The 25,613-nt window shown below is 43.9% G+C and overlaps 2 protein-coding genes across 3 annotated transcripts in view; both read left to right on the top strand.

The window, feature by feature from the left end:
• Positions 1–20,001, top strand: part of urb1 (URB1 ribosome biogenesis homolog) — a 66,136-nt gene extending 46,135 nt beyond the window's left edge. Inside the window, exons 30-36 of the mRNA XM_038973723.1 lie at positions 53–271; positions 2,777–2,920; positions 7,226–7,335; positions 9,859–10,074; positions 13,385–13,623; positions 18,585–19,199; positions 19,405–20,001. Coding sequence (XP_038829651.1) covers positions 53–271; positions 2,777–2,920; positions 7,226–7,335; positions 9,859–10,074; positions 13,385–13,623; positions 18,585–19,199; positions 19,405–19,625 — 1,764 coding nt within the window. The 3' untranslated portion in view covers positions 19,626–20,001. The remainder of the gene's footprint in view (positions 1–52; positions 272–2,776; positions 2,921–7,225; positions 7,336–9,858; positions 10,075–13,384; positions 13,624–18,584; positions 19,200–19,404) is intronic.
• A 2,759-nt stretch (positions 20,002–22,760) lies between these two features.
• Positions 22,761–25,613, top strand: part of LOC120028602 (SR-related and CTD-associated factor 4-like) — a 54,864-nt gene continuing 52,011 nt past the window's right edge. Inside the window, exons 1-4 of one of the 2 annotated variants that reach the window (XM_038973811.1) lie at positions 22,761–22,949; positions 24,007–24,090; positions 24,282–24,326; positions 25,051–25,212. In XM_038973811.1, the coding sequence (XP_038829739.1) occupies positions 22,920–22,949; positions 24,007–24,090; positions 24,282–24,326; positions 25,051–25,212 (321 nt within the window). In that variant the 5' untranslated portion in view covers positions 22,761–22,919. The remainder of the gene's footprint in view (positions 22,950–24,006; positions 24,091–24,281; positions 24,327–25,050; positions 25,213–25,613) is intronic. The other variant, XM_038973812.1, reaches the window with a different exon arrangement.

The following is a 25,613-nucleotide window of genomic DNA, read 5'->3' as shown; positions in this document are numbered from 1 at the left end:
CGAGTGGTAATGTTCTGTATTAACCAGGTCTCTCTCTCTCTTGTCGCCCCAGCTGTTGTACCTGCTGAACATGGTAAAGAATGGGATCAGACAGCAGAACCTCAGGACGCCTTTCTTACTGACCACGTACATCACTAAGGTGGCCCAGCAGATGCTGAAACCAGAGGACCACATGTACGTGGTGGTGAACCGGTTCCTACTCTCACATCAGTGTCTGGACTTCAGAAGGGTTCCAGAGTTCTTCAAACTGTTCTACAGCTGTGACATGGAGGTACAGTATTACAGTAGTATTACAGTAGTATAGTATTACAGTAGTACAGTGGTATAGTATTACGGTAGTATAGTATTGCAGTAGTATAGTGTGACAGTAGTATAGTATTACAGTAGTATGGTGTTACAGTAGTATGGTGCTACAGTAGTATAGTATTGCAGTAGTATTACATTAGTATAGTATTACAGCAGTATTACAGTAGTATAGTATTACAATTGTATTACAGTAGTATTACATTAGTATAGTATTACAGTGGTATAGTATTACAGTAGTATGGTATTACAGTAGTACGGTATCACAGCAGTATACTATCACAGTAGTATAGTATTACAGTAGTATGGTATTACAGTAGTATAGTATTACAGTAGTATAGTGTTGGTATTACAGTAGTATGGTATTACCGTAGTATAGTATTACAGTAGTATAGTGTTGGTATTACAGTAGTATAGTATTACAGTAGTATAGTATTACAGTAGTATAGTGTTGGTATTACAGTAGTATAGTATTACAGTAGTATAGTATTACAGTAGTATAGTATTACAGTAGTATAGTATTACAGTAGTATAGTGTTGGTATTACAGTAGTATAGTGTTGGTATTACAGTAGTATGGTATTACAGTAGTATAGTATTACAGTAGTATAGTGTTGGTATTACAGTAGTATGGTATTACAGTAGTATAGTATTACAGTAGTATAGTGTTGGTATTACAGTAGTATAGTGTTGGTATTACAGTAGTATGGTATTACAGTAGTATAGTATTACAGTAGTATATTGTTGGTATTACAGTAGTATAGTATTACAGTAGTATAGTGTTACAGTAGTATAGTATTACAGTAGTATAGTGTTGGTATTACAGTAGTATAGTATTACAGTAGTATAGTATTACAGTAGTATAGTATTACAGTAGTATAGTATTACAGTAGTATAGTGTTGGTATTACAGTAGTATAGTATTACAGTAGTATAGTGTTGGTATTACAGTAGTATAGTGTTGGTATTACAGTAGTATAGTATTACAGTAGTATAGTATTACAGTAGTATAGTATTACAGTAGTATAGTGTTGGTATTACAGTAGTATAGTATTACAGTAGTATAGTATTACAGTAGTATAGTGTTGGTATTACAGTAGTATGGTATTACCGTAGTATAGTATTACAGTAGTATAGTGTTGGTATTACAGTAGTATGGTATTACCGTAGTATAGTATTACAGTAGTATAGTGTTGGTATTACAGTAGTATAGTATTACAGTAGTATAGTGTTGGTATTACAGTAGTATGGTATTACAGTAGTATAGTGTTGGTATTACAGTAGTATAGTATTACAGTAGTATAGTATTACAGTAGTATAGTATTACAGTAGTATAGTATTACAGTAGTATAGTATTACAGTAGTATAGTGTTGGTATTACAGTAGTATAGTATTACAGTAGTATAGTATTACAGTAGTATAGTATTACAGTAGTATAGTATTACAGTAGTATAGTGTTGGTATTACAGTAGTATAGTGTTACAGTAGTATAGTATTACAGTAGTATAGTATTACAGTAGTATAGTATTACAGTAGTATAGTATTACAGTAGTATAGTGTTGGTATTACAGTAGTATAGTATTACAGTAGTATAGTATTACAGTAGTATAGTATTACAGTAGTATAGTATTACAGTAGTATAGTGTTGGTATTACAGTAGTATAGTATTACAGTAGTATAGTGTTGGTATTACAGTAGTATAGTATTACAGTAGTATAGTGTTGGTATTACAGTAGTATGGTATTACCGTAGTATAGTATTACAGTAGTATAGTGTTGGTATTACAGTAGTATAGTATTACAGTAGTATAGTGTTGGTATTACAGTAGTATGGTATTACCGTAGTATAGTATTACAGTAGTATAGTGTTGGTATTACAGTAGTATGGTATTACCGTAGTATAGTATTACAGTAGTATAGTGTTGGTATTACAGTAGTATAGTATTACAGTAGTATAGTATTACAGTAGTATAGTATTACCGTAGTATAGTATTACAGTAGTATAGTGTTGGTATTACAGTAGTATAGTATTACAGTAGTATAGTATTACAGTAGTATAGTGTTGGTATTACAGTAGTATGGTATTACAGTAGTATAGTATTACAGTAGTATAGTATTACAGTAGTATAGTATTACAGTAGTATAGTATTACAGTAGTATAGTGTTGGTATTACAGTAGTATGGTATTACCGTAGTATAGTATTACAGTAGTATAGTGTTGGTATTACAGTAGTATAGTATTACAGTAGTATAGTATTACAGTAGTATAGTGTTGGTATTACAGTAGTATAGTATTACAGTAGTATAGTATTACAGTAGTATAGTGTTGAATGAAATAGTTGGCTGAGAAACTATTCTGTCAATTTGGATTGGTGTTTTGTCCAGTTATTAAACGTGGATGATGTGTGTTTAGCCCAGTGGATGTTATCAGTGTGGAGGTGACTCGTCCGTGATATGATGTTGTCTCTCCTCTCAGCACAAGGTGGAGAGGGAGTGGATTCTGTCTGTCCTAGAGGAGGGCCTGACAGACAGACATTGTTATGAACTGTTGGACCGACAGGGGGTCTTCCAGACACTGCTAGGATTCTGCTGCAGCCCACTCTGTGACCAACACACTCGGGTACAAACACACCCACACACAACCACACGCACAACCACACACACAACCACACACACAACCACAAACACAACCACACACACAACCACACGCACAACCACACACACAACCACACGCACAACCACACGCACAACCACACACACAACCACACGCACAACCACACGCACAACCACACGCACAACCACACACACAACCACACGCACAACCACACGCACAACCACACACACAACCACACACACAACCACACACACAACCACACACACAACCACAAACACACCCACACGCACAACCACACGCACAACCACACGCACAACCACACACACAACCACACGCACAACCACACGCACAACCACACGCACAACCACACACACAACCACACGCACAACCACACACACAACCACACGCACAACCACACACACAACCACACGCACACCACACACACACCCACACGCACAACCACACGCACAACCACACACACACCCACACGCACAACCACACGCACAACCACACGCACAACCACACACACAACCACAAACACACAACCACACACACAACCACACACACAACCACACGCACAACCACACACACAACCACACACACAACCACACGCACACCACACACACACCCACACGCACAACCACACGCACAACCACACACACACCCACACGCACAACCACACGCACAACCACACGCACAACCACACACACAACCACAAACACACAACCACACACACAACCACACACACAACCACACGCACAACCACACGCACAACCACACGCACAACCACACACACAACCACACACACAACCACACGCACAACCACACGCACAACCACACACACAACCACACGCACAACCACACACACAACCACACGCACACCACACACACACCCACACGCACAACCACACGCACAACCACACACACACCCACACGCACAACCACACGCACAACCACACGCACAACCACACACACAACCACAAACACACAACCACACACACAACCACACACACAACCACAACGCACAACCACACACACAACCACACACACAACCACACGCACACCACACACACACCCACACGCACAACCACACGCACAACCACACACACACCCACACGCACAACCACACGCACAACCACACGCACAACCACACACACAACCACAAACACACAACCACACACACAACCACACACACAACCACACGCACAACCACACACACAACCACACGCACAACCACACGCACAACCACACACACAACCACACGCACAACCACACGCACAACCACACACACAACCACACGCACAACCACAAACACACCCACACACAACCACACGCACAACCACACACACAACCACACACACAACCACACGCACAACCACACACACAACCACACACACAACCACACGCACAACCACACGCACAACCACACGCACAACCACACGCACAACCACAAACACAACCACACACACAACCACACACACAACCACACACACAACCACACGCACACCACACACACACCCACACGCACAACCACACGCACAACCACACACACACCCACACGCACAACCACACGCACAACCACACGCACAACCACACACACAACCACACACACACAACCACACACACAACCACACGCACAACCACACGCACAACCACACACACAACCACACGCACAACCACACACACAACCACACGCACAACCACACACACAACCACACACACAACCACACACACAACCACACACACAACCACAAACACACCCACACACAACCACACGCACAACCACACACACAACCACACGCACAACCACACACACAACCACACGCACAACCACACACACAACCACACGCACAACCACACGCACAACCACACACACACCCACACGCACAACCACACGCACAACCACACACACAACCACACGCACAACCACAAACACACCCACACACAACCACACGCACAACCACACGCACAACCACACACACAACCACACACACAACCACACACACGTACGCGCCAGGGTTTCCATTATGAAAAATGTAGCGGCAGACACCGTTGACCAGCAGCATTTTCATTTACCGGACATTTTGAGAAATGTACCTGACCAGCATGCATTGGGTGGGTAACCTGATTTAGGGGCGTCCACCCACGATGCTCAGAAGGACAGAAAGCACATTTCCATTGTGGTAATTCATCTTACACAGAACATGTCAGTCGAGGATGAAACGACGTGTTTCTTTACTTTGAACATGTTACAATAAATGTCCACATGTACTTTTCCTCAGCCAACAAGACCAGTAACAAACAGCAACATCACCAGTCTATTCATAGGCAGCGTGTCAGTGTCTAGTTTGGGGAAGTACATTTTCAACCTTTTAAAATGAACCTTTTTAAAATGAAGCATTCCCACGCGTCATCACATTTTATAGACTTATGTAAAATAGACTTACTATTCCTAATGTGATGCTTTCGATTGGATAGTCATAATTTATGCTAATAATATAACTCAATCACTGTTAGCGAAATAGACTGTTCAATGCATGTTAAAATCAAATCATATCAAATTTTATTTGTCACATACACATGGTTAGCAGATGTTAATGCGAGTGTAGCGAAATGCTTGTGCTTCTAGTTCCGACAATGCAGTAATAACCAACACAGACACAATGAGAGATGGCGCCGGAGGGGATGGCTGCCATTTTTTTATTGGCTCTAAACCAACCTTGCCAACTGCATTGTTGGTTAAGGGCTTTTAAGTAAGCATTTCACTGTAAGGCAAATAACATTTGATTTGATTTCACAGTGCCTTCAGAAAGTTTTCACACCCCTTGACTTTTTCCACATTTTGTTGCGTTACAGCCTGAATTTAAAATGGATTCCATGTAGATTTGTTGTTACTGAGCTACACACTACCACATAATATCAAAGTGGAATTATGTTATTCTTCGTTTTTATGAAAAGCCGAAATGTCTTGAGTCAATAGGTATTCAAGCCAAAAGTTCAGGAGTAGAAATTTGCTTAACAAGTCACATAGTAAGTTGCACGGACTCACTCTGTGTGCAATAATAGTGTTTAACATGATTTTTTTAATGACTATCTCATCTCTGTACTGCACACATTCAATTATCTGTAAGGTCCCTCAGTCGAGCTGTGAATTTCAAATATAGATTCAACCACAAAGACCAGGGAGGGTTTCCAACGCCTCGTAAAGAAGGGCACCTATTGGTAGATGGGTAAAAATAAAGAAGGACACCTATTGGTAGATGGGTAAAAATAAAGAAGGACACCTATTGGTAGATGGGTAAAAATAAAAAGCAGACATTGAATATTCCTTTGAGCATGGTGAAGTTATTAATTACACCTTGGATGGTGTATCAATACACCCAGTGACTACAAAGATACAGGCGTCCTTCCTAACTCAGTTGCCGGAGAGGAAGGAAACCGCTCAGGGATTTCAACATGAGGCCAATGGTGACTTTAAAACAGTTACGGAGTTCGATGGCTGTGACGGGAGAAAACTGATGGATCAACAACGTTGTAGTGACTCCACAATACGAACCTAATTGACAACGTGAAAAGAAGGAAGCATGTACAGAGGCACTAAAGTAATACTGCAAAAAATGTCGCAAAGCAATTAGATTTCGGTCCTGAATACAAATGTTATGTTTGGGGCACACACACACACACACACACACACACACACACACACACACACACACACACACACACACACACACACACACACACACACACAGACACACACACACACACAGACACACACACACACACAGACACACACACACACACAGACACACACACACAGACACACACACACACACACACACACAGACACACACACACACAGACACACACACCTGCCCGTTTTGGTTAAAACCTGCCCGTTTTGGTTAAAAGCTGAGAGGGATAGGGCTGGAGAAATGTACCCACTCTCAAATTCAAATACAGAGCAAGGACTGACCATCCATGATATAAAAAATATCGTTTTAACCATGTTATGAGGCTGTGTTTACATTGACTTTGTTTACAAACATCGGAGTAAAACCTTCTGATATTCTGGGTTCTGATTTGGTAGGACGGTTGAACTGAACTCATGAGACATTTAAAAGTTAGCGTCTTCTGAATCAATGGGTACGTTTTTCATTTACGTTATATGTCCAACATTTTATGTTTTGGACATATACTGATTACCCCCCTTTTTTTTTTTTAAATGCACAGTATTTCAATAAAGTATAATGTTATATGTTAATCTTTATGACGGTTGTCTTTCCTCCTGTGTTTGATGTTCTCCACCAGACTCTGATAGTGAGAGTCCTGCACCAGGCTGGCCGTGTGACCAAAGCAGCCTACAACCTGACCAAGGACCACGGGCTCCTCAACTGGGTTCTACAGCTGCTGGAGAGGAGGTGACATATACTGTCTGGATTTCATCTTTACTATTTAAATCATCTAGACACCAGACATTCTGGTTCTGATGTGAATTATTTATTTTAAACAACAATAACAAAAAGTTGCCTTCACCAGGAAGCCCTGATGACCAGTGACCATAGGTGGGGGAGGAGTCAGTGTGTTCCATAGGTGGGGGAGGAGTCAGTGTGTTCCAGGGGTGGGGGAGGAGTCAGTGTGTTCCATAGGTGGGGGAGGAGTCAGTGTGTTCCATAGGTGGGGGAGGAGTCAGTGTGTTCCATAGGTGGGGGAGGAGTCAGTGTGTTCCATAGGTGGGGGAGGAGTCAGTGTGTTCCAGGGGTGGGGGAGGAGTCAGTGTGTTCCAGGGGTGGAGGAGGAGTCAGTGTGTTCCAGGGGTGGAGGAGGAGTCAGTGTGTTCCATAGGTGGGGGAGGAGTCAGTGTGTTCCATAGGTGGGGGAGGAGTCAGTGTGTTCCATAGGTGGGGGAGGAGTCAGTGTGTTCCATAGGTGGGGGAGGAGTCAGTGTGTTCCAGGGGTGGGGGAGGAGTCAGTGTGTTCCAGGGGTGGGGGAGGAGTCAGTGTGTTCCAGGGGTGGGGGAGGAGTCAGTATGTTCCAGGGGTGGGGGAGGAGTCAGTGTGTTCCAGGGGTGGAGGAGGAGTCAGTGTGTTCCAGGGGTGGAGGAGGAGTCAGTGTGTTCCAGGGGTGGGGGAGGAGTCAGTGTGTTCCAGGGGTGGAGGAGGAGTCAGTGTGTTCCAGGGGTGGAGGAGGAGTCAGTGTGTTCCAGGGGTGGGGGAGGAGTCAGTGTGTTCCAGGGGTGGGGGAGGAGTCAGTGTGTTCCAGGGGTGGGGGAGGAGTCAGTGTGTTCCAGGGGTGGGGGAGGAGTCAGTGTGTTCCAGGGGTGGGGGAGGAGTCAGTGTGTTCCAGGGGTGGGGGAGGAGTCAGTGTGTTCCAGGGGTGGAGGAGGAGTCAGTGTGTTCCAGGGGTGGAGGAGGAGTCAGTGTGTTCCAGGGGTGGAGGAGGAGTCAGTGTGTTCCAGGGGTGGAGGAGGAGTCAGTGTGTTCCAGGGGTGGGGGAGGAGTCAGTGTGTTCCAGGGGTGGAGGAGGAGTCAGTGTGTTCCAGGGGTGGAGGAGGGGTCAGTGTGTTCCAGGGGTGGAGGAGGGGTCAGTGTGCTCCAGGGGTGGAGGAGGGGTCAGTGTGCTCCAGGGGTGGAGGAGGGGTCAGTGTGCTCCAGGGGTGGAGGAGGGGTCAGTGTGTTCCAGGGGTGGAGGAGGAGTCAGTGTGTTCCAGGGGTGGAGGAGGAGTCAGTGTGTTCCAGGGGTGGAGGAGGAGTCAGTGTGTTCCAGGGGTGGAGGAGGAGTCAGTGTGTTCCAGGGGTGGGGGAGGACTCAGTGTGTTCCAGGGGTGGAGGAGGAGTCAGTGTGTTCCAGGGGTGGAGGAGGAGTCAGTGTGTTCCAGGGGTGGAGGAGGAGTCAGTGTGTTCCAGGGGTGGAGGAGGAGTCAGTGTGTTCCAGGGGTGGGGGAGGAGTCAGTGTGCTCTCCTCCAGACATGTAGACCAGGGTCTGCTGTAGAATAAAACCCCTCTCCTCTCCTCCAGACATGTAGACCAGGGTCTGCTGTAGAATAAAACCCCTCTCCTCCAGACATGTAGACCAGGGTCTGCTGTTGAATAAAACCCCTCTCCTCCAGACATGTAGACCAGGGTCTGCTGGAGAATAAAACCCCTCTCCTCTCCTCCAGACATGTAGACCAGGGTCTGCTGGAGAATAAAACCCCTCTCCTCTCCTCCAGACATGTAGACCAGGGTCTGCTGTAGAATAAAACCCCTCTCCTCTCCTCCAGGCATGTAGACCAGGGTCTGCTGTAGAATAAAACCCCTCTCCTCTCCTCCAGACATGTAGACCAGGGTCTGCTGTAGAATAAAACCCCTCTCCTCTCCTCCAGACATGTAGACCAGGGTCTGCTGTAGAATAAAACCCCTCTCCTCTCCTCCAGACATGTAGACCAGGGTCTGCTGTAGAATAAAACCCCTCTCCTCCAGACATGTAGACCAGGGTCTGCTGTAGAATAAAACCCCTCTCCTCTCCTCCAGACATGTAGACCAGGGTCTGCTGTAGAATAAAACCCCTCTCCTCCAGACATGTAGACCAGGGTCTGCTGTAGAATAAAACCCCTCTCCTCTCCTCCAGACATGTAGACCAGGGTCTGCTGTAGAATAAAAAACCCTCTCCTCCAGACATGTAGACCAGGGTCTGCTGTAGAATAAAACCCCTCTCCTCTCCTCCAGACATGTAGACCAGGGTCTGCTGGAGAATAAAACCCCTCTCCTCCAGACATGTAGACCAGGGTCTGCTGTAGAATAAAACCCCTCTCCTCCAGACATGTAGACCAGGGTCTGCTGTAGAATAAAACCCCTCTCCTCCAGACATGTAGACCAGGGTCTGCTGTAGAATAAAACCCCTCTCCTCCAGACATGTAGACCAGGGTCTGCTGTAGAATAAAACCCCTCTCCTCTCCTCCAGACATATAGACCAGGGTCTGCTGGGTGCTTTGGTAGAGCTGCTCCATGTGATGTGGTTCACCAACCTGGGCCAGAAGGAGAGCCATGGTGAGGGAGCTTCCTCTTCCTCCATGGCCAAGGAGGACAAACCGCAGGGACACAGCACTCCAAAGGTTCTCCCTCTACCCTTCATCAACCAGTTCCTGTGTGTGGCCATCACCATCATCAGACATCTGAGGTAGAGGACCTCTTAACTACATTACGATGGTCTGCTTAGTAAAGCAAAACGTTGTTAAAAGACACCGTTGTGAGTCGGGTGGAAAGTTTAACACCCGCCACCTGCCAAATGAGGGTAGATTTTGGTAAGGATGTCTGTTTCACCAGCCACGTTGGCGGGTGGTCACACAGCATTAGGGAACACCCCCCCCCCCCCCCCCCCCCCCCCTCGATCTCTGACAGACACTGAGTGCCTTTACCATGGTAATGGCCAGCCCCTTAAAGGGGCAGCAAAACATTTTTGTCTCACCTATTGACTAAACTATTTTTTGGGTAAATTGTGTTTGAGCATCAACTTTTAGTTATTATAATTAAAACACTCAAATAATCCCATTGTGCTCCTACATTATATCAATGGATGTACTCCTTGTAATACAATTATCTGCCAGAGCCCTGAACTAGTAATAATAATAATAATGATGAATAATAATAATGATGAATAATAATGAATAATAATAATACTGATTAATAATAATAATAGTAATGAATAATAATAATAGTAATGAATAATAATAATAATAATAATGAATAATAAGTCGTATGACTCAGCATTTTGTGGCAGGGCAAGCTCTTTGTTGATTCTGAATGTTCGGTTGAATTACGGTTTTACTTTTTACTATTGTATCTAAATTATTTATTTGAACATACATTGGTTAAAAGACTTGGGTCACAAAAATGGAAATTGAATTGAGCGATATACCACATTACTTCTTAATAGTAATACATTTCTTGTTTTAGAAACATTACTAATCACGCTCATCTGTTATTTGTGATTTTTGTTGTAAAAATATTTTGTCTGGTAAAACATCTGAGAGGCTGGTAGATTTGAATTTTTAAAAATGTATTTACTTGCCACGGTGGCTGGTGGACCAACAAGTTAATTTCCCACCCTGGTTGTGAGATAATGGTAACAAAGTCAATACCTCTATGGATGGTATAAATAGGTCCAGGAGTTGTACCACTTGACCTGTCCAAGAAGAATTCTGGTCTCAAGTCACATGGCCAGAAAAACTCTGGTTATAACTTGATATACAGTGGCCTTCAGAAATGATTCACACCCCTTGACTTTTACCACATTTTATTGTGTTACAGCCTGAATTTCAAACGGATTAAATTGAGACTTTTGGTCACTGGCCTACACACAATACCCCATAATGTCAAAGTGGAATTATGTTTTAATTATATATTTTTTTTTTACTAATTAATTAAAAATGAAAAGCTGAAATGTCTTGAGTCAATAAGTATTTAACCCCTTTTGTTATGGCAAGCCTAAATACGTTCAGGAGTAAAAATTTGCTGAAAACAAGTCACAATAAGTTTCATGGACTCACTCTGTGTGTAGCAATAGTGTTTAACATGATTTTTTAATGACTACCTCATCTCTGTACCCCACACATACAATTATCTGTAAGGTCCCTCAGTCGAGCAGTGAATTTCAAACACAGATTCAACCAGATTCAGCCTCCTGAAGGGAAGGAGGTGTTGTCGTGCCCTCATCACGACTGTGTTTGTGTGTGTGGATCATGATCGCTCCTTAGTGATGTCGACACCGACGAGCTCTTGACCCGCTCCAATACAGTCCTGTCGATGTGAATGGGGGTTTGCGCGGCCCTTCCGTTTCCTGCAGTCCACAATCAGCTCTTCTGTCTTGCTGACGTTAAGGGAGAGGTTGTTGTGCTGGCACAACACTGTTAGGTCTCTGACCTCCTCCCTGTAGGCTGTCTCATTATCGGTGATCAGGCCTACCACCGTTGTGTCGTCAACAAGCTTAATTATGGTGTTGGAGTCCTATGTGGCTACGCAGTCATGGGTGAACAAGGAGTACAGGAGGGGAGTAAGCATGCACCCCTGAGGGGCCCCTTTGTTGAGGGTCAGCATGGCGGACGTGTTGTTGCCTACCCTCACCACCTGGGGGCGGCCCGTCAGGAAGTCCAGGATCCAGTTGCAGAGGGAGGTGTTTAGTCCCAGGGTCCTTACCTTAGTGATGAGCTTTGAGGGTACTATGGTGTTGAACACTGAGCTGTAGTCAATGAACAGCATCCTCACGTAGGTGTTCCTCTTGTCCAGGTGGGAAAGGGCAGTGTGGAGTGCAATAGAGATTGCCTCATCTGTGATCTTTTGGGCGGTATGGGAAATGGAGTGGGTCCAGGGTGTCTGGGATGATGGCTACAGATGTGAGTGCTACAGGGCGATAGTCATTTAGACTGTTTACCTTGACGTTCTTGGGCTCAGGGACATTTTGGTCGTCTTGAAACATGTAGGTATTACAGAGTGGGACAGGGAGAGGTTGAAAATGTCAGTGAAGACACTTGCCAGCTGGTCAGAGCATTCTCTGAGTGGGCGTCCTGGTAATCCGTTTGGCCTTGAGGCCTTGTGAATGTTAACCTGTTTTAAAGGTCTTACTCACATCGGCTATGGAGAGCATCATCACACAGTCGTCTGGAACAGCTGGTGTTCTCATGCATGGTTCGAGGCGAGCATAGAAGGCATTTAGCTTAAACCTGGTAGGTTTGTCTCACTTTCCCTTTATAATCCGTGATAGTTTACGCGCCCTGCCACATCCGACAAGCGTCATAGCCGGCGTTGTAGGATTCTAATCTTAGTCCTGTATTGACACTTTACCTGTTTGATGGCTCGTTGGAGGTCGTAACGGGATTTCTTACGAGAGCCCGGATTAGTGTTCCGCTCTCCTCCTTTATTGAGCTGCTACTTCCTGTTTGAGTTTTTACTGGTAAGAAGGAATCAGGAGGATAGAGTTATGGTCAGATTTGCCGAATGGAGGGCGAGCGAGCTTTGCATGCGTTTCTATGTGAAGGTGATTTTAGAGTTTTGTCGCCTCTAGTTGCACAGGTGACGTGCTGGTAGAAATTAGGTAAAACGGATTTCAGTTTCCCTGCATTACAAACACCGGCCAGTAGGAGCGTCGCCTCTGGATGAGCATTTTCTTGTTTGCTTTTGGTCCTATACAGCTCATTGAATGCGGTGTTAGTGCCAGCATCAGTTTGTGGTGGTAAATAGACCGCTACAAAAATATAGATGAAAACTCTCTTGGTAAATAGTAGTCTACAGTTAAGATAAACAAAACACACAAAATAACCCATAAAACGGCAGCAATCCATTGCAACGCCGTTCCTATACTGCTCTACCCCTCTTCTCTTCTCCAGGCTGGTGAAGGCAGGTCAGCTGAGCCTCTAGCGCTGAGCTCCCGACTGCAGCATCGTGGGACAGCTCTGTTACCTCTCCTCCTCTCATACCCCTCTTCTCTTCTCCAGGCTGGTGAAGGCAGGTCAGCTGAGCCTGTATCTCCAGACTCTGAGCTCCATCCTGCAACATTGTGGAACAGCTATGGGGGTCCACCGGGAGGCTGGCTGGCTGACCTTACGACCCCAGGCTCTTTCCTCCCAAGACGCCCTCGCCCTCCTCCACCGCTGGAGCACGCTGACCCACAATGCACCTCTCCTCAGCCAGCTGCAGACTGTGGCGGAGAAACACAAAGTCAAGGCGCTGCTGGGTGAGAGATTACTGGATATGTCGTGCTACTGCTAGAATCTCTGCTGCCTCATGATGTGACTTTTCTCTCTGAATTACCTGCTTTGACAATATGTTTAGGAGCTGTAGTTTATAAAAACTCATCCGTTCTCTTCCTGAAATCAGACGATGTATGATCGTCTTTATTTGCTCCATCTCAGACACGACCTTGCTGCGTTCGTACGGTCATGGAAAAACCTGGAAAAGTAAAATGGAATTTTAAAATTGTATTTTCCATGGCCTGGAAAAGGTTTTATATTATAAAATCCCGAAAGTTTTGGAAAAGTCATGGAAATTTCATTTAATAATTTCTATTAATGTAATTTATTTAGGCAAAGTTTTTAAATTATGTATTTTTATCAATCAAATAACAATCTACATATTAGCCAGGATCAGAATGATCAGCATAGTAAGAGAGGAGTTGTCCGTTGCTCAAGGCCCGTTACCCAATTCTTGGCATTTATTGAACCCTCTAGTTAAATATTTATCTATTATTAGTATGTATTCATGTTTTCGTCATGTCCCCCAAAAAAACTTTCCACCGACACTCGCGAATAAGGCCATACAAAGTTGATTTACCTTTTTGGAACGTTTCATATGATTCATACAAACAATTATTTTTGACCAAATGAACGATTCACTTTGCCATTGTATCTGTTGGGTTTCGGTTCAATCGCTGGGGAATCGAATCATGTGAATCAAAATGATAATTTGTGAATCGTGAACATTTTAATTTTAGGAAATAATACATTTTGGATTATGTGGCTTCAATTCCAGTTGATTTTAGCATCCAATGCAACTCAAATTGCAAAGTAAACACTTATAAAGTAGCTAAGTTAAATATGACTAAAACTAGAAAAAGGCATAAAACATATCTGGTTGTAATTATGCAATGTTTTACATCAAGCTCATGGGTGGTCAACCATCCTCCTGGAGAGCTCATGGGTGGTCAACCATCCTCCAGGAGAGCTCATGGGTGGTCAACCATCCTCCGGGAGAGCTCATGGGTGGTCAACCATCCTCCTGGAGAGCTCATGGGTGGTCAACCATCCTCCTGGAGAGCTCATGGGTGGTCAACCATCCTCCAGGAGAGCTCATGGGTGGTCAACCATCCTCCTGGAGAGCTCATGGGTGGTCAACCATCCTCCTGGAGAGCTCATGGGTGGTCAACCATCCTCCAGGAGAGCTCATGGGTGGTCAACCATCCTCCAGGAGAGCTCATGGGTGGTCAACCATCCTCCAGGAGAGCTCATGGATGGTCAACCATTCTCCAGGAGAGCTCATGGGTGGTCAACCATCCTCCAGGAGAGCTCATGGGTGGTCAACCATCCTTCAGGAGAGCTCATGGGTGGTCAACCATCCTCCTGGAGAGCTCATGGGTGGTCAACCATCCTCCTGGAGAGCTCATGGGTGGTCAACCATCCTCCAGGAGAGCTCATGGGTGGTCAACCATCCTCCAGGAGAGCTCATGGGTGGTCAACCATCCTCCAGGAGAGCTCATGGGTGGTCAACCATCCTTCAGGAGAGCTAATGGGTGGTCAACCATCCTCCTGGAGAGCTCATGGGTGGTCAACCATCCTCCAGGAGAGCTCATGGGTGGTCAACCATCCTCCAGGAGAGCTCATGGGTGGTCAACCATCCTCCAGGAGAGCTCATGGGTGGTCAACCATCCTCCAGGAGAGCTAATGGGTGGTCAACCATCCTCCAGGAGAGCTAATGGGTGGTCAACCATCCTCCAGGAGAGATAATGGGCGGTCAACCATCCTCCAGGAGAGATAATGGGCGGTCAACCATCCTCCAGGAGAGATAATGGGTGTACAGGTTTCATTTTTATTCCAGTCCCCCTCTAACAAACCACAACCGGACCTTGATAAACTGCCTCCGTTTGAGCAGGGCTGGATCAAATGCCTGCACACCCAGCAGCTCTCCAGACTGAGGGCTGACCATGTGTGTTTTATACAGTAGCCTAACAGGTATTATACTATGTGTAGGGGTTTAGTGCCTTGCTCAATGACAGGAGATGGTATATGGGATCAGAGAGCAGCCTCCCTGTGTTGATAACACATTACGCTGACTTTTCTATACAGTGCCGCCCCCCCCCCCCCGCCCCCCCGTAATTATTGGGACAGACCCATTCTTTGTTGTTTTGCCTCTGTACTCCAGCACTTTGGATTTGAAATGAGTGAGGAAGTTACAGACGCACAAATATCATACTCCCAAGACATGCTAACCTCTCACCATTACAATAACAGGGGAGGTTAGCATTTGATATCATACCCCCAAGACATGCTAACCTCTCACCATTACAATAACAGGGGAGGTTAGCATTTTATACCATACCCCCAAGACATGCTAACCTCTCACCATTACAATAACAGGGGAGGTTAGCATTTGATATCATACCCCCAAGACATGCTAACCTCTCACCATTACAATAACAGGGGAGGTTAGCATTTTATATCATACCTCCAAGACATGCTAACCTCTCACCATTACAATAACAGGGGAGGTTAGCATTTTATATCATACCCTCGAGACATGCTAACCTCTCACCATTACAATAACAGGGGAGGTTAGCATTTTATATCATACCCCCAAGATATGCTAACCTCTCACCATTACAATAACAGGGGAGATTAGCATTTTATATCATACCCCCAAGACATGCTAACCTCTCACCATTACAATAACAGGGGAGGTTAGCATTGTATATCATACCCCCAAGACATGCTAACCTCTCACCATTACAATAACAGGGGAGGTTAGCATTGTATATCATACCCCCAAGACATGCTAACCTCTCACCATTACAATAACAGGGGAGGTTAGCATTTTATATCATACCCCCAAGACATGCTAACCTCTCACCATTACAATAACAGGGGAGGTTAGCATTTTATATCATACCCCCAAGACATGCTAACCTCTCACCATTACAATAACAGGGGAGGTTAGCATTTTAAATCATACCCCAAGACATGCTAACCTCTCACCATTACAATAACAGGGGAGGTTAGCATTTTATATCATAATCACAAGACATGCTAACCTCTCACCATTACAATAACAGGGGATGTTAGCATTGTATATCATACCCCCAAGACATGCTAACCTCTCACCATTACAATAACAGGGGAGGTTAGCATTTTATATCATACCTCCAAGACATGCTAACCTCTCACCATTACAATAACAGGGGAGGTTAGCATTTTATATCATACCCCCAAGATATGCTAATCTCTCACCATTACAATAACAGGGGAGGTTAGCATTTTATATCATACCTCCAAGACATGCTAACCTCTCACCATTACAATAACAGGGGAGGTTAGCATTTTATACCATACCCCCAAGACATGCTAACCTCTCACCATTACAATAACAGGGGAGATTTGCATTTTATATCATACCCTCGAGACATGCTAACCTCTCACCATTACAATAACAGGGGAGGTTAGCATTTTATATCATACCCCCAAGACATGCTAACCTCTCACCATTACAATAACAGGGGAGATTTGCATTTTATATCATACCCTCGAGACATGCTAACCTCTCACCATTACAATAACAGGGGAGGTTAGCATTTTATATCATACCCCCAAGACATGCTAACCTCTCACCATTACAATAACAGGGGAGGTTAGCATTTTATACCATACCCCCAAGACATGCTAACCTCTCACCAATACAATAACAGGGGAGGTTAGCATTTTATATCATACCTCCAAGACATGCTAACCTCTCACCATTACAATAACAGGGGAGGTTAGCATTTTATATCATACCCCCAAGACATGCTAACCTCTCACCAATACAATAACAGGGGAGGTTAGCATTTTATATCATACCTCCAAGACATGCTAACCTCTCACCATTACAATAACAGGGGAGGTTAGCATTTTTTATCATACCCCCAAGACATGCTAACCTCTCACCATTACAATAACAGGGGAGGTTAGCATTTTATATCATACCCCCAAGATATGCTAATCTCTCACCATTACAATAACAGGGGAGGTTAGCATTTTATATCATACCTCCAAGACATGCTAACCTCTCACCATTACAATAACAGGGGAGGTTAGCATTTTATATCATACCCCCAAGACATGCTAACCTCTCACCATTACAATAACAGGGGAGGTTAGCATTTTAGAGGGGTATGATATTTGTGAGTAACTTTCTCACTCATCATTATTCACGATTCATTCAAGATTTTCCGTAGTCATGGTAGCATCCACATTAATAAATAAGTGTTTAGAAACATTCTGTTCTTATCTACAATAAAAGTGACTCCAAAATGACACAATACATTATTTACCATTCATTTCTATTGGGTACAAAATAATCTGAAACGACCAAAACAAACAGCAAATGCATCCAACAAGTTTATCGAGTCACAAGGTTGATGTTGTCATTGTGTTCTATGAATATGGGACCAAATATCAGACCTTTAACTACTTCAATACACGTATACTGTAAGTGAATTTGTCCCAATACTTTTGGTCCCCTAAAATGGTGGGGGACTATATACAACAAGTGCTGTAATTTCTAAACGATTCACCTGATATGGGTGAAAATACCCTGAAATTAAAGCTGGCAGTCTGCACTTTAACCTCATAGTCATTGTATCATTTCAATTCCAAAGTGCTGGAGTATAGAGACAAAACAACAACAAATGTGTCGCTGTCCCAATAATTACGGAGGGTGCCCTATGTACGTAGAGATTGTTCCATAACCAACCAATTGTTGGTCATGGAAATTTGGTTTAAAGTCATGGAAAAGTCATGAAATTCCATCTGTAAAAAAAAAAAATGTGTATGAACCTTGCCTTGACAAACCTCTGTACTTGCATTGGTTTCAGCTTGGCATTATTCACCCCTAGTCCTTGTCTATGACAGCAGAATCAACATGCCTGTTTGTGTTTCTGTACATCCTCAGGGTCGGGCAGGGAGAAAGGCCGAGGGAGAAGCTTCTCTGTCCAGGCCCGTTCTAACTCCCGACCAAAGGATCAGGGGGAGGAAGGAGAGGTAGAGAGACGAGAGGAGGAGAAGACTCTGCTGGAGAAGTGTATTCCTCACCTCAGGAATATCTTTACCCACTGGGAGCCTGCCTCCCTTGCCTGTCCCCCCTCTTCCCCCGCCAGCCCACCTCCCTCCCATGACCTCCATACTCCCCTCTCCACCCCCCTGGCCAACACCACAGCCCATCTTCTCACCAGGTGGTTCCTGAACTCCTTGGTAGAGGGAGCCTCCACCTACGAGGACAAAAGGACAGTCCACTTCCTTCGCTGGTTCCAGAAGACTGTCCTGTCTCACAGATTCATAGTGGACCTGGTGCTGGCTGACCCTGCTGTTGAACTGGACCTGCTTCGTCTCTATCACCAGGCCTGTGAGCCCCAGGCCCAGATCTCTTCCAGGGTAGAGCACGTCCAGCTGTTCACCAACATTATGATCCAGCTCCTGGAAGCCAGAGGCTGCACTGAGAGTGACCTGCACAGGGCCGTGCTCACAGCATGCTCCCTAGGAACAACATGTGATGACCAGACCACGAAGGGTAAGAAGAGATGGCCGATTCAGATTAACTTTATCTTCAATATTTATTGTACCCGTAACAGGGGAGAGTGCAGGAGTTTGTAAAATAACATCAGATATAGCTACACATTCCCAGAAAAAGAGTTACATTGAAACTGGTTGCATCACTTGGAAACGGAAGGAAATGACACGTCTCATATGTTGTTGTTTATCTTGATCTCCTCCAGAAGGTCTGATGTTACTGTCTCTGTACATCCATGAGATGTGGAGCGGAGTGAAGAGCCCGGAGCTGTTCCTGAACCATGTCAGAGTGGTGAAGGAGATCCAGGGTTCGTTAGGGACCACGGACCAGAAGAAAAAGTCCAAACGACGTTCCCAGACACACACAGGCCTCAGAACCATCTGTAGTGACCTCCTCTCAGGACTGCAGTCTACTGTTGCACCATAGGGGTTATATAGCTGGGGCCCGCATTACACCCTATTGAGTACACTATTTCTTAACCAGGGCACGTGGTCTCTGGTCAAAAAGTAGTGAACTACACTGAGTGTACAAAACATTAAGAACACCTGCTCTTTCCATGACAGACTGACCAGGTGAATCCAGGTGAAAGCTATGATCCCTTATTGATGTCACTTGTTAAAACCACTTCAATCAGTGTAGATGAAGGGGAGGATACGGGATAAAGAAGCATTGTATATGTGTGCCAATCAGGGGGTGAATAGGCACGGCAAAATATTTAAGTGCCTTTGAACGGGGTAATGGTAGTAGGTGCCAAGCGCACCGGTTAGTGTCAAGAACTGCAACGCTGCTGGGTTTTTCAGGCTCAACAGTTTTCCCGTGTGTATCAAGAATGGTCCACCACCTAAAGGACATCCAGCCAACTTGACACAACTGTGGGGAAGCATTAGAGTCAACATGGGCCAGCATCCCTGTGGAACGCTTTCAACACCATTTTAGAGTCTCCATGTCCCGACGAAATTAAGGCTTTTCTAAGGGCAAGGGGGGGGGGTAGAAACTCAATGTTTGGAAGGTGTTCCTAATGTTTGGTGTACTCTGTGTGTGTGTATCGGGAATAGGGAACAGTTCCATACAGTAGATTCAGAGTTGAGATAAGTGTGTACAACTCAGACTCTTGTGCAAATCATCAATTTACGTCTAGTGAGAGAGGACATTTTCAAGTCAGAATACAGCATGCATACTTGTACAAATTTGAAAACGTTATTCACTCATAAAATGGAAGCCTCATTATCTTGAAAACGGTATTCACTCATAAAATGGAAGCCTCATTATCTTGAAAACGTTATTCACTCATAAAATGGAAGCCTCATTATCTTGAACGATATTCACTCATAAAATGGAAGCCTCATTATCTTGAAAACGGTATTCACTCATAAAATGGAAGCCTCATTATCTTGCATCTGAATTTTCTAAAATAAGTTGTGTGTTATGTATGAAAGTCATTCATTTCATTTATTGTTCAAAACATTCACTTCTCTTTTATTAAATGTTGTAAAACTGTTTTGGTGTGGTCTTGTATTTGAATAGAAACATAGAAATCCCACTTTGTAACCAGGCTATTACATTGCAGATAGTCGATGTTACATACATCTGTTTTATAATAGTTCTGAAGAGTTGAGAAATCTTCCATCAGACCACAGCAGTGGTGTTTCAAATGACATATCCTGCCAGTGTGTCCTTGAGGCACTTAACCTCTAAAATTGCTCTTTGGGCTCTGCACTGGCTGCCTTCTGTTCCCAACGTGTGTCTTTCAGAGGGGTTGGGATAAAGCAGAAAACAGATCAAGTATTCTCCATCAAGCAGAATTAGATCTAGGGTTCCTCCACGATTTCTTGGACTTTTTGGAACTGTGAGCTCTGCACAGAAAATACAATACATTTGTATTAAACAGGTGCCGGTAGGAAACTCTTTTGGTTTTCCCATCAGTGAGTCTTAACAATTAGCTTTATCAGCCTTTCAGATTCAAAGCATCATAAATACTCAGCTGTCTGTAAAATATGACCTGAAATACACTGTATTCACGGACCTTGATTGTATGACACTGAAAGGAACACTTACTTGGGTAGACTGACTGAACGGGACATGAAAGTCAAAATGACAAACAGGAATCCCACAAAAGCAGCCAGACTGATCCAGAATAGGATCACTATCAAGTCTGAAGGAGGAAAAAGAGGGACAATGTTAGTATTGCTGCAAGTCTTTGTTCCAAATGACATCCTATTCCCTTTATAGTGCACTACTTTTGACCTGTATAGTGCACAACTTATGGGTCCTGGTCAAAAGTAGTGCGCTACATAGGGAATAGGGTGCCATTTGGGATACACATGGATGATGGTAAAGGAAGCCTTTTCAATACTCACACTTGTTATATTTCAGTTTGCGCTCGTCCACTGGTATTGGGTCTAGGTAATCGTAGTAATATTCCCACTCGTATCTCCATGAATCCTGTGAGGAGTTAGTGGAGTTTATCATATTCATGGTCAGCCGTGTAGGAATTGCTTTCCTCTCTCAGATTTATTGTGCTCTCCCTCTCCCCCTCTCTGTCGGTCTCTCTCTCCTGCCCTGTTGCTCTCTCTCCTGCACAACTCTCCTGCCTTGTCGCTCGCTTTCACTCCCTGTCTCTTTCTCTCGCCCTGTTTCTCTCTCTCCTGCCCTGTTTCTCTCTCTCGACCTGTCTCTCTCTCTCCCGCTCTGTCTGTCTCGCTCTCAAACCGAGATCATGATAAAACAACTTTTAAAAAAAAACAAGGGACTTATGTATAGATCTCAATTTTTCCTAAAAAGTTAAACTATGGGTGGCTCATAGAAATACAATGTAGCTTATGTGTCACTTAATTTTCTAATTTCCTTTGTACAGCTTTCTTGTTTCGGCTGCCCTTGAAATCCACATCGATCTTTATGATTAGCATAATTGAGTTACTATAAATTATTAATTTATCATCACCATTCTCAATTTACGATAAACTCTTGAATATTGTCCTGATTCACATCTGTGGGGTGTCATTGCAGCAACCCCGTCCTGGACTCTTCTGGTCTCTCGCGAGAATTTGGTTCTCCGTTCCAATATGTTTTTCCCTCGTAAACGTTTTGGCCACAGATAGAACAATGCACCAGATATTTCATCGGATGTATAAATGTGAAGCATCCGGTAAACTACCAAATATGGTGATGAGAGGAAGCCCAGTGGGAGATGGGAGTGAAAGGAATTTTTGCCGACAATCTTGTAATTTTCTCATCGATTGAACATTTGATCTCCATACAGTTTTCGGTTTCAAAAAGGAGGATATATAACAAACAGAGTGGACTGCGTGTTGTAGACTTTACTCTTTACCAACGTTTCTAAAAATTGCGTTGTTTTAAGAGTGCAGGGGCGAATTGAGTTATTGCACACGCGCACTTCATAGAGTAGGCGTTCCCTAACGGAAATATGCGAATACATGCTAGAACGCGCCAATAGGATCTCACTAGCTTGTGCTTGGCTCTGCCCACATCCTTGCTTGTTCTGCCCACTATGATTAATTTGCTCCCATTGGATACGACTGGTTTCATCTTGGGTTAGTTCTCAAAATCTTTGTTTTGGTCATACCTGTTATCGACAAGCGGATACACGGGCTAGCAACAAGAGCTGATGTTTGCTACGAATATATAACCACAGCTAGCTGGCTGAATCACCACTCGTTACTCACTTATAAGGATAATTGGTCGGCACATCAACAAATAAGTATGGATTCCGTCAACGCTTTCAACTTGGAGGTAAAATATGAAGCTGTTTTTGTAGCTGTCGTTTTCGGTTAGTTAACTACATTGCTATCTAAGCTAGCTAACCTAGAGAGCAGAGCTCTCTGCTGGCTAACCAAATGTCGATGCAGTTAGCTAGTTATCTGGCCAAAGATGTCCCAATTTAGCCAAATGTTTGCCATGTTACTAAAATGATCTAACCCACCAGAAGGACAATATATTAATTTAATAGCAAATCAAACGTAAGTTAACTGCTACCCGCTTGTGACCTTTCCAATCAACAACTCAAACATGGCTACGCAGCTAACGTTAGCTAGCTAAAAGCTACCATGCCAGATGGCGAACTTTATTATTTTTGTTAACCTAAGATGGATCATCAGTCTTTGAGTGTTATTGCTGGTCTCTATGATTAATGCACAGACCATGACAGAAACAGCTGATAATGTGAACTTTATTGCACGGCCAGATTTCTGTTTTGTTGGGTTGATAGTGTCGGCCTGTATTAGCACATAAGCCAATGGTTCCTCATTGAGCTAACTAACTAGTTGGCTACAGTAGCTAGCTAGCTGCTAGGTGGTGGTTTCGTTAAAAGGAAATGCAAAACAGGTTGGTAACGTTAGTTTCCCAGTTGTTTCTATGTACAAAGTTTTGTCTAAAATATAACTATTCGTTAATATAACTAAAGTGTTGTGTGTTAGCTAGCGTTATTGTAGGTAGCTAACGTTAGCTGTTTTCCTCTTGTAGATGACTACACTAGCCATTTATATCCCCGTCATCTGTTACTTTTTATAGCCTAATTCAAAACATGGGCAGCGTCACTTCACCATTCCCCACGTTGTATATGTTTGCCATTTGCCTGTATATGCACCATGTGTTAATTGTAGATGCATCCAGTGTTTTCTATTCTTTCTCCAATGATTATCTGTGTCTACCCTTACTCTCTAAACTTTGGTTTAACTGTGGTTATAATGTAAAACACAAATGTGAGTCTTAGATGATTTTATGTGTTCTGGATTAGATGACCTCGTTCAGGTGCTAACTAAAGGTATTATTCGTTTGCCTCAAACTATAGTTATTCGCCATGATTGACATGAAGCCTCCAATATCACGAGCAAAGATGATGTCAGTTACTAAATCAGCAATAAAGGCTATCAAGGTAAGTTAGGTCAACATTAAGAGCAACGTGTGTGTGTATACTGTAGAAGGAGCACTGTCCTGTTCATTTATCAGATTAGTGTCTCATTGGAAAAATGAAATAGTGGTGAAGTTATTTTTCTTATGCTATAATGTGACCATGTCTACATTCACACCATGACACATTTCATCTTGTTTCATGTCCCCTCTCAGCTATACAAGCATGTCGTCCAGATTGTGGAAAAGTTCATCAAGAAGGTAAGTCATGGAAAAACAACCATGGAACTATTATCAAGAGTGGTTCGCTTTGCTTTCAGACAACGCCAGTAGCCTAAAGTCGTCCGCATGTTGCCCATCCGGAACAGTTTGTGCATATTTTGAAGTTTTTATTTGTTTTAGTCTTTGGCGAAGTTATTATTTCGGCTGTTCGTGCACACATTATTTTCTTTCTCGAGGCAAGCCCGAAGTTAGGGAAGCCGAAGTCTACGTCCCTTCATCAGTGATTTGTCAACAGTAGGGATTCTAAAATTGTGTTTGTCATTCAATGAGAGACAAATGTTTCATTCAAATTTATTCACTTGAAATACTGCACAAAACATCTTAGTTGGATGTAAAACCGAGTGACTAAGATCTCTGCAAAAATGTAAACCAATTGCATCTTTTTTTGAGCTGTCTTTGAGCTGAGGAAGTGTACTGGCTACGGCATCTCAAGATGGACAAACGGTACTATTGCTGCTTTGTTCTTGTTTTTCAAGCGATTATGCAAGCACACTCGTTCGGTTTGCTTATAGGCGCCAGCCGAACTGAGGCATGCGGAAGGCTTTAGCCCTGGAAACCATATTATAAAAACTAACGTTTTTACCCCTTTCTATGAAATGGTTATAAAACATTTAAGGTTCTGACCCTTATTGTAATTTGTAGACCAGTGATAAGTAGAAGTACCAATGATGATGATAATAACATCTGAGCCTTGTTCCTCAAGTGTAAGCCAGAGCTGAAGGTTCCTGGCCTATACGTGGTGGATTCTATAGTCCGACAGTCCCGACACCAGTTTGGAGTGGACAAGGACGTCTATGGACCCAGGTTCCAAAAGAACTTCACCCAGACCTTCCAGAACCTCTACCTCTGTCCACACGATGACAAGGTAGGTTACTACTGTAGCTGGGTTTTTTGGGGGGGGGGGGGGGGGGTGTTACACCAAGTCAGTGACGCACAGTTTTTGTTCTAGCACTGGCACACTAATCAGTAGTTTAGTCGTGGATGGTTGTATTCGGTTAGTCGCGGATGGTTGTATACGATTAGTCGTGTATGGTTGTAGTATACGGTTAGTCGTGTGTGGTTGTAGTATACGGTTAGTCGCGGGGGGTGGTGGTTGTAGTATACGGTTAGTCGCGGGGTGGTTGTAGTATACGGTTAGTCGCGGGGGTGGTTGTAGTATACGGTTAGTCGCGGGGGGTGGTTGTAGTATACGGTTAGTCGCGGGGGGTGGTTGTAGTATACGGTTAGTCGCGGGGGGTGGTTGTAGTATACGGTTAGTCGCGGGGG

This window comes from Salvelinus namaycush, chromosome 34, assembly GCF_016432855.1.
Source record: "Salvelinus namaycush isolate Seneca chromosome 34, SaNama_1.0, whole genome shotgun sequence".
Taxonomy (NCBI): domain Eukaryota; kingdom Metazoa; phylum Chordata; class Actinopteri; order Salmoniformes; family Salmonidae; genus Salvelinus; species Salvelinus namaycush.
Note: the sequence above shows the minus strand (reverse complement) of the source record. Positions and strands in the feature narration are given on the sequence as shown.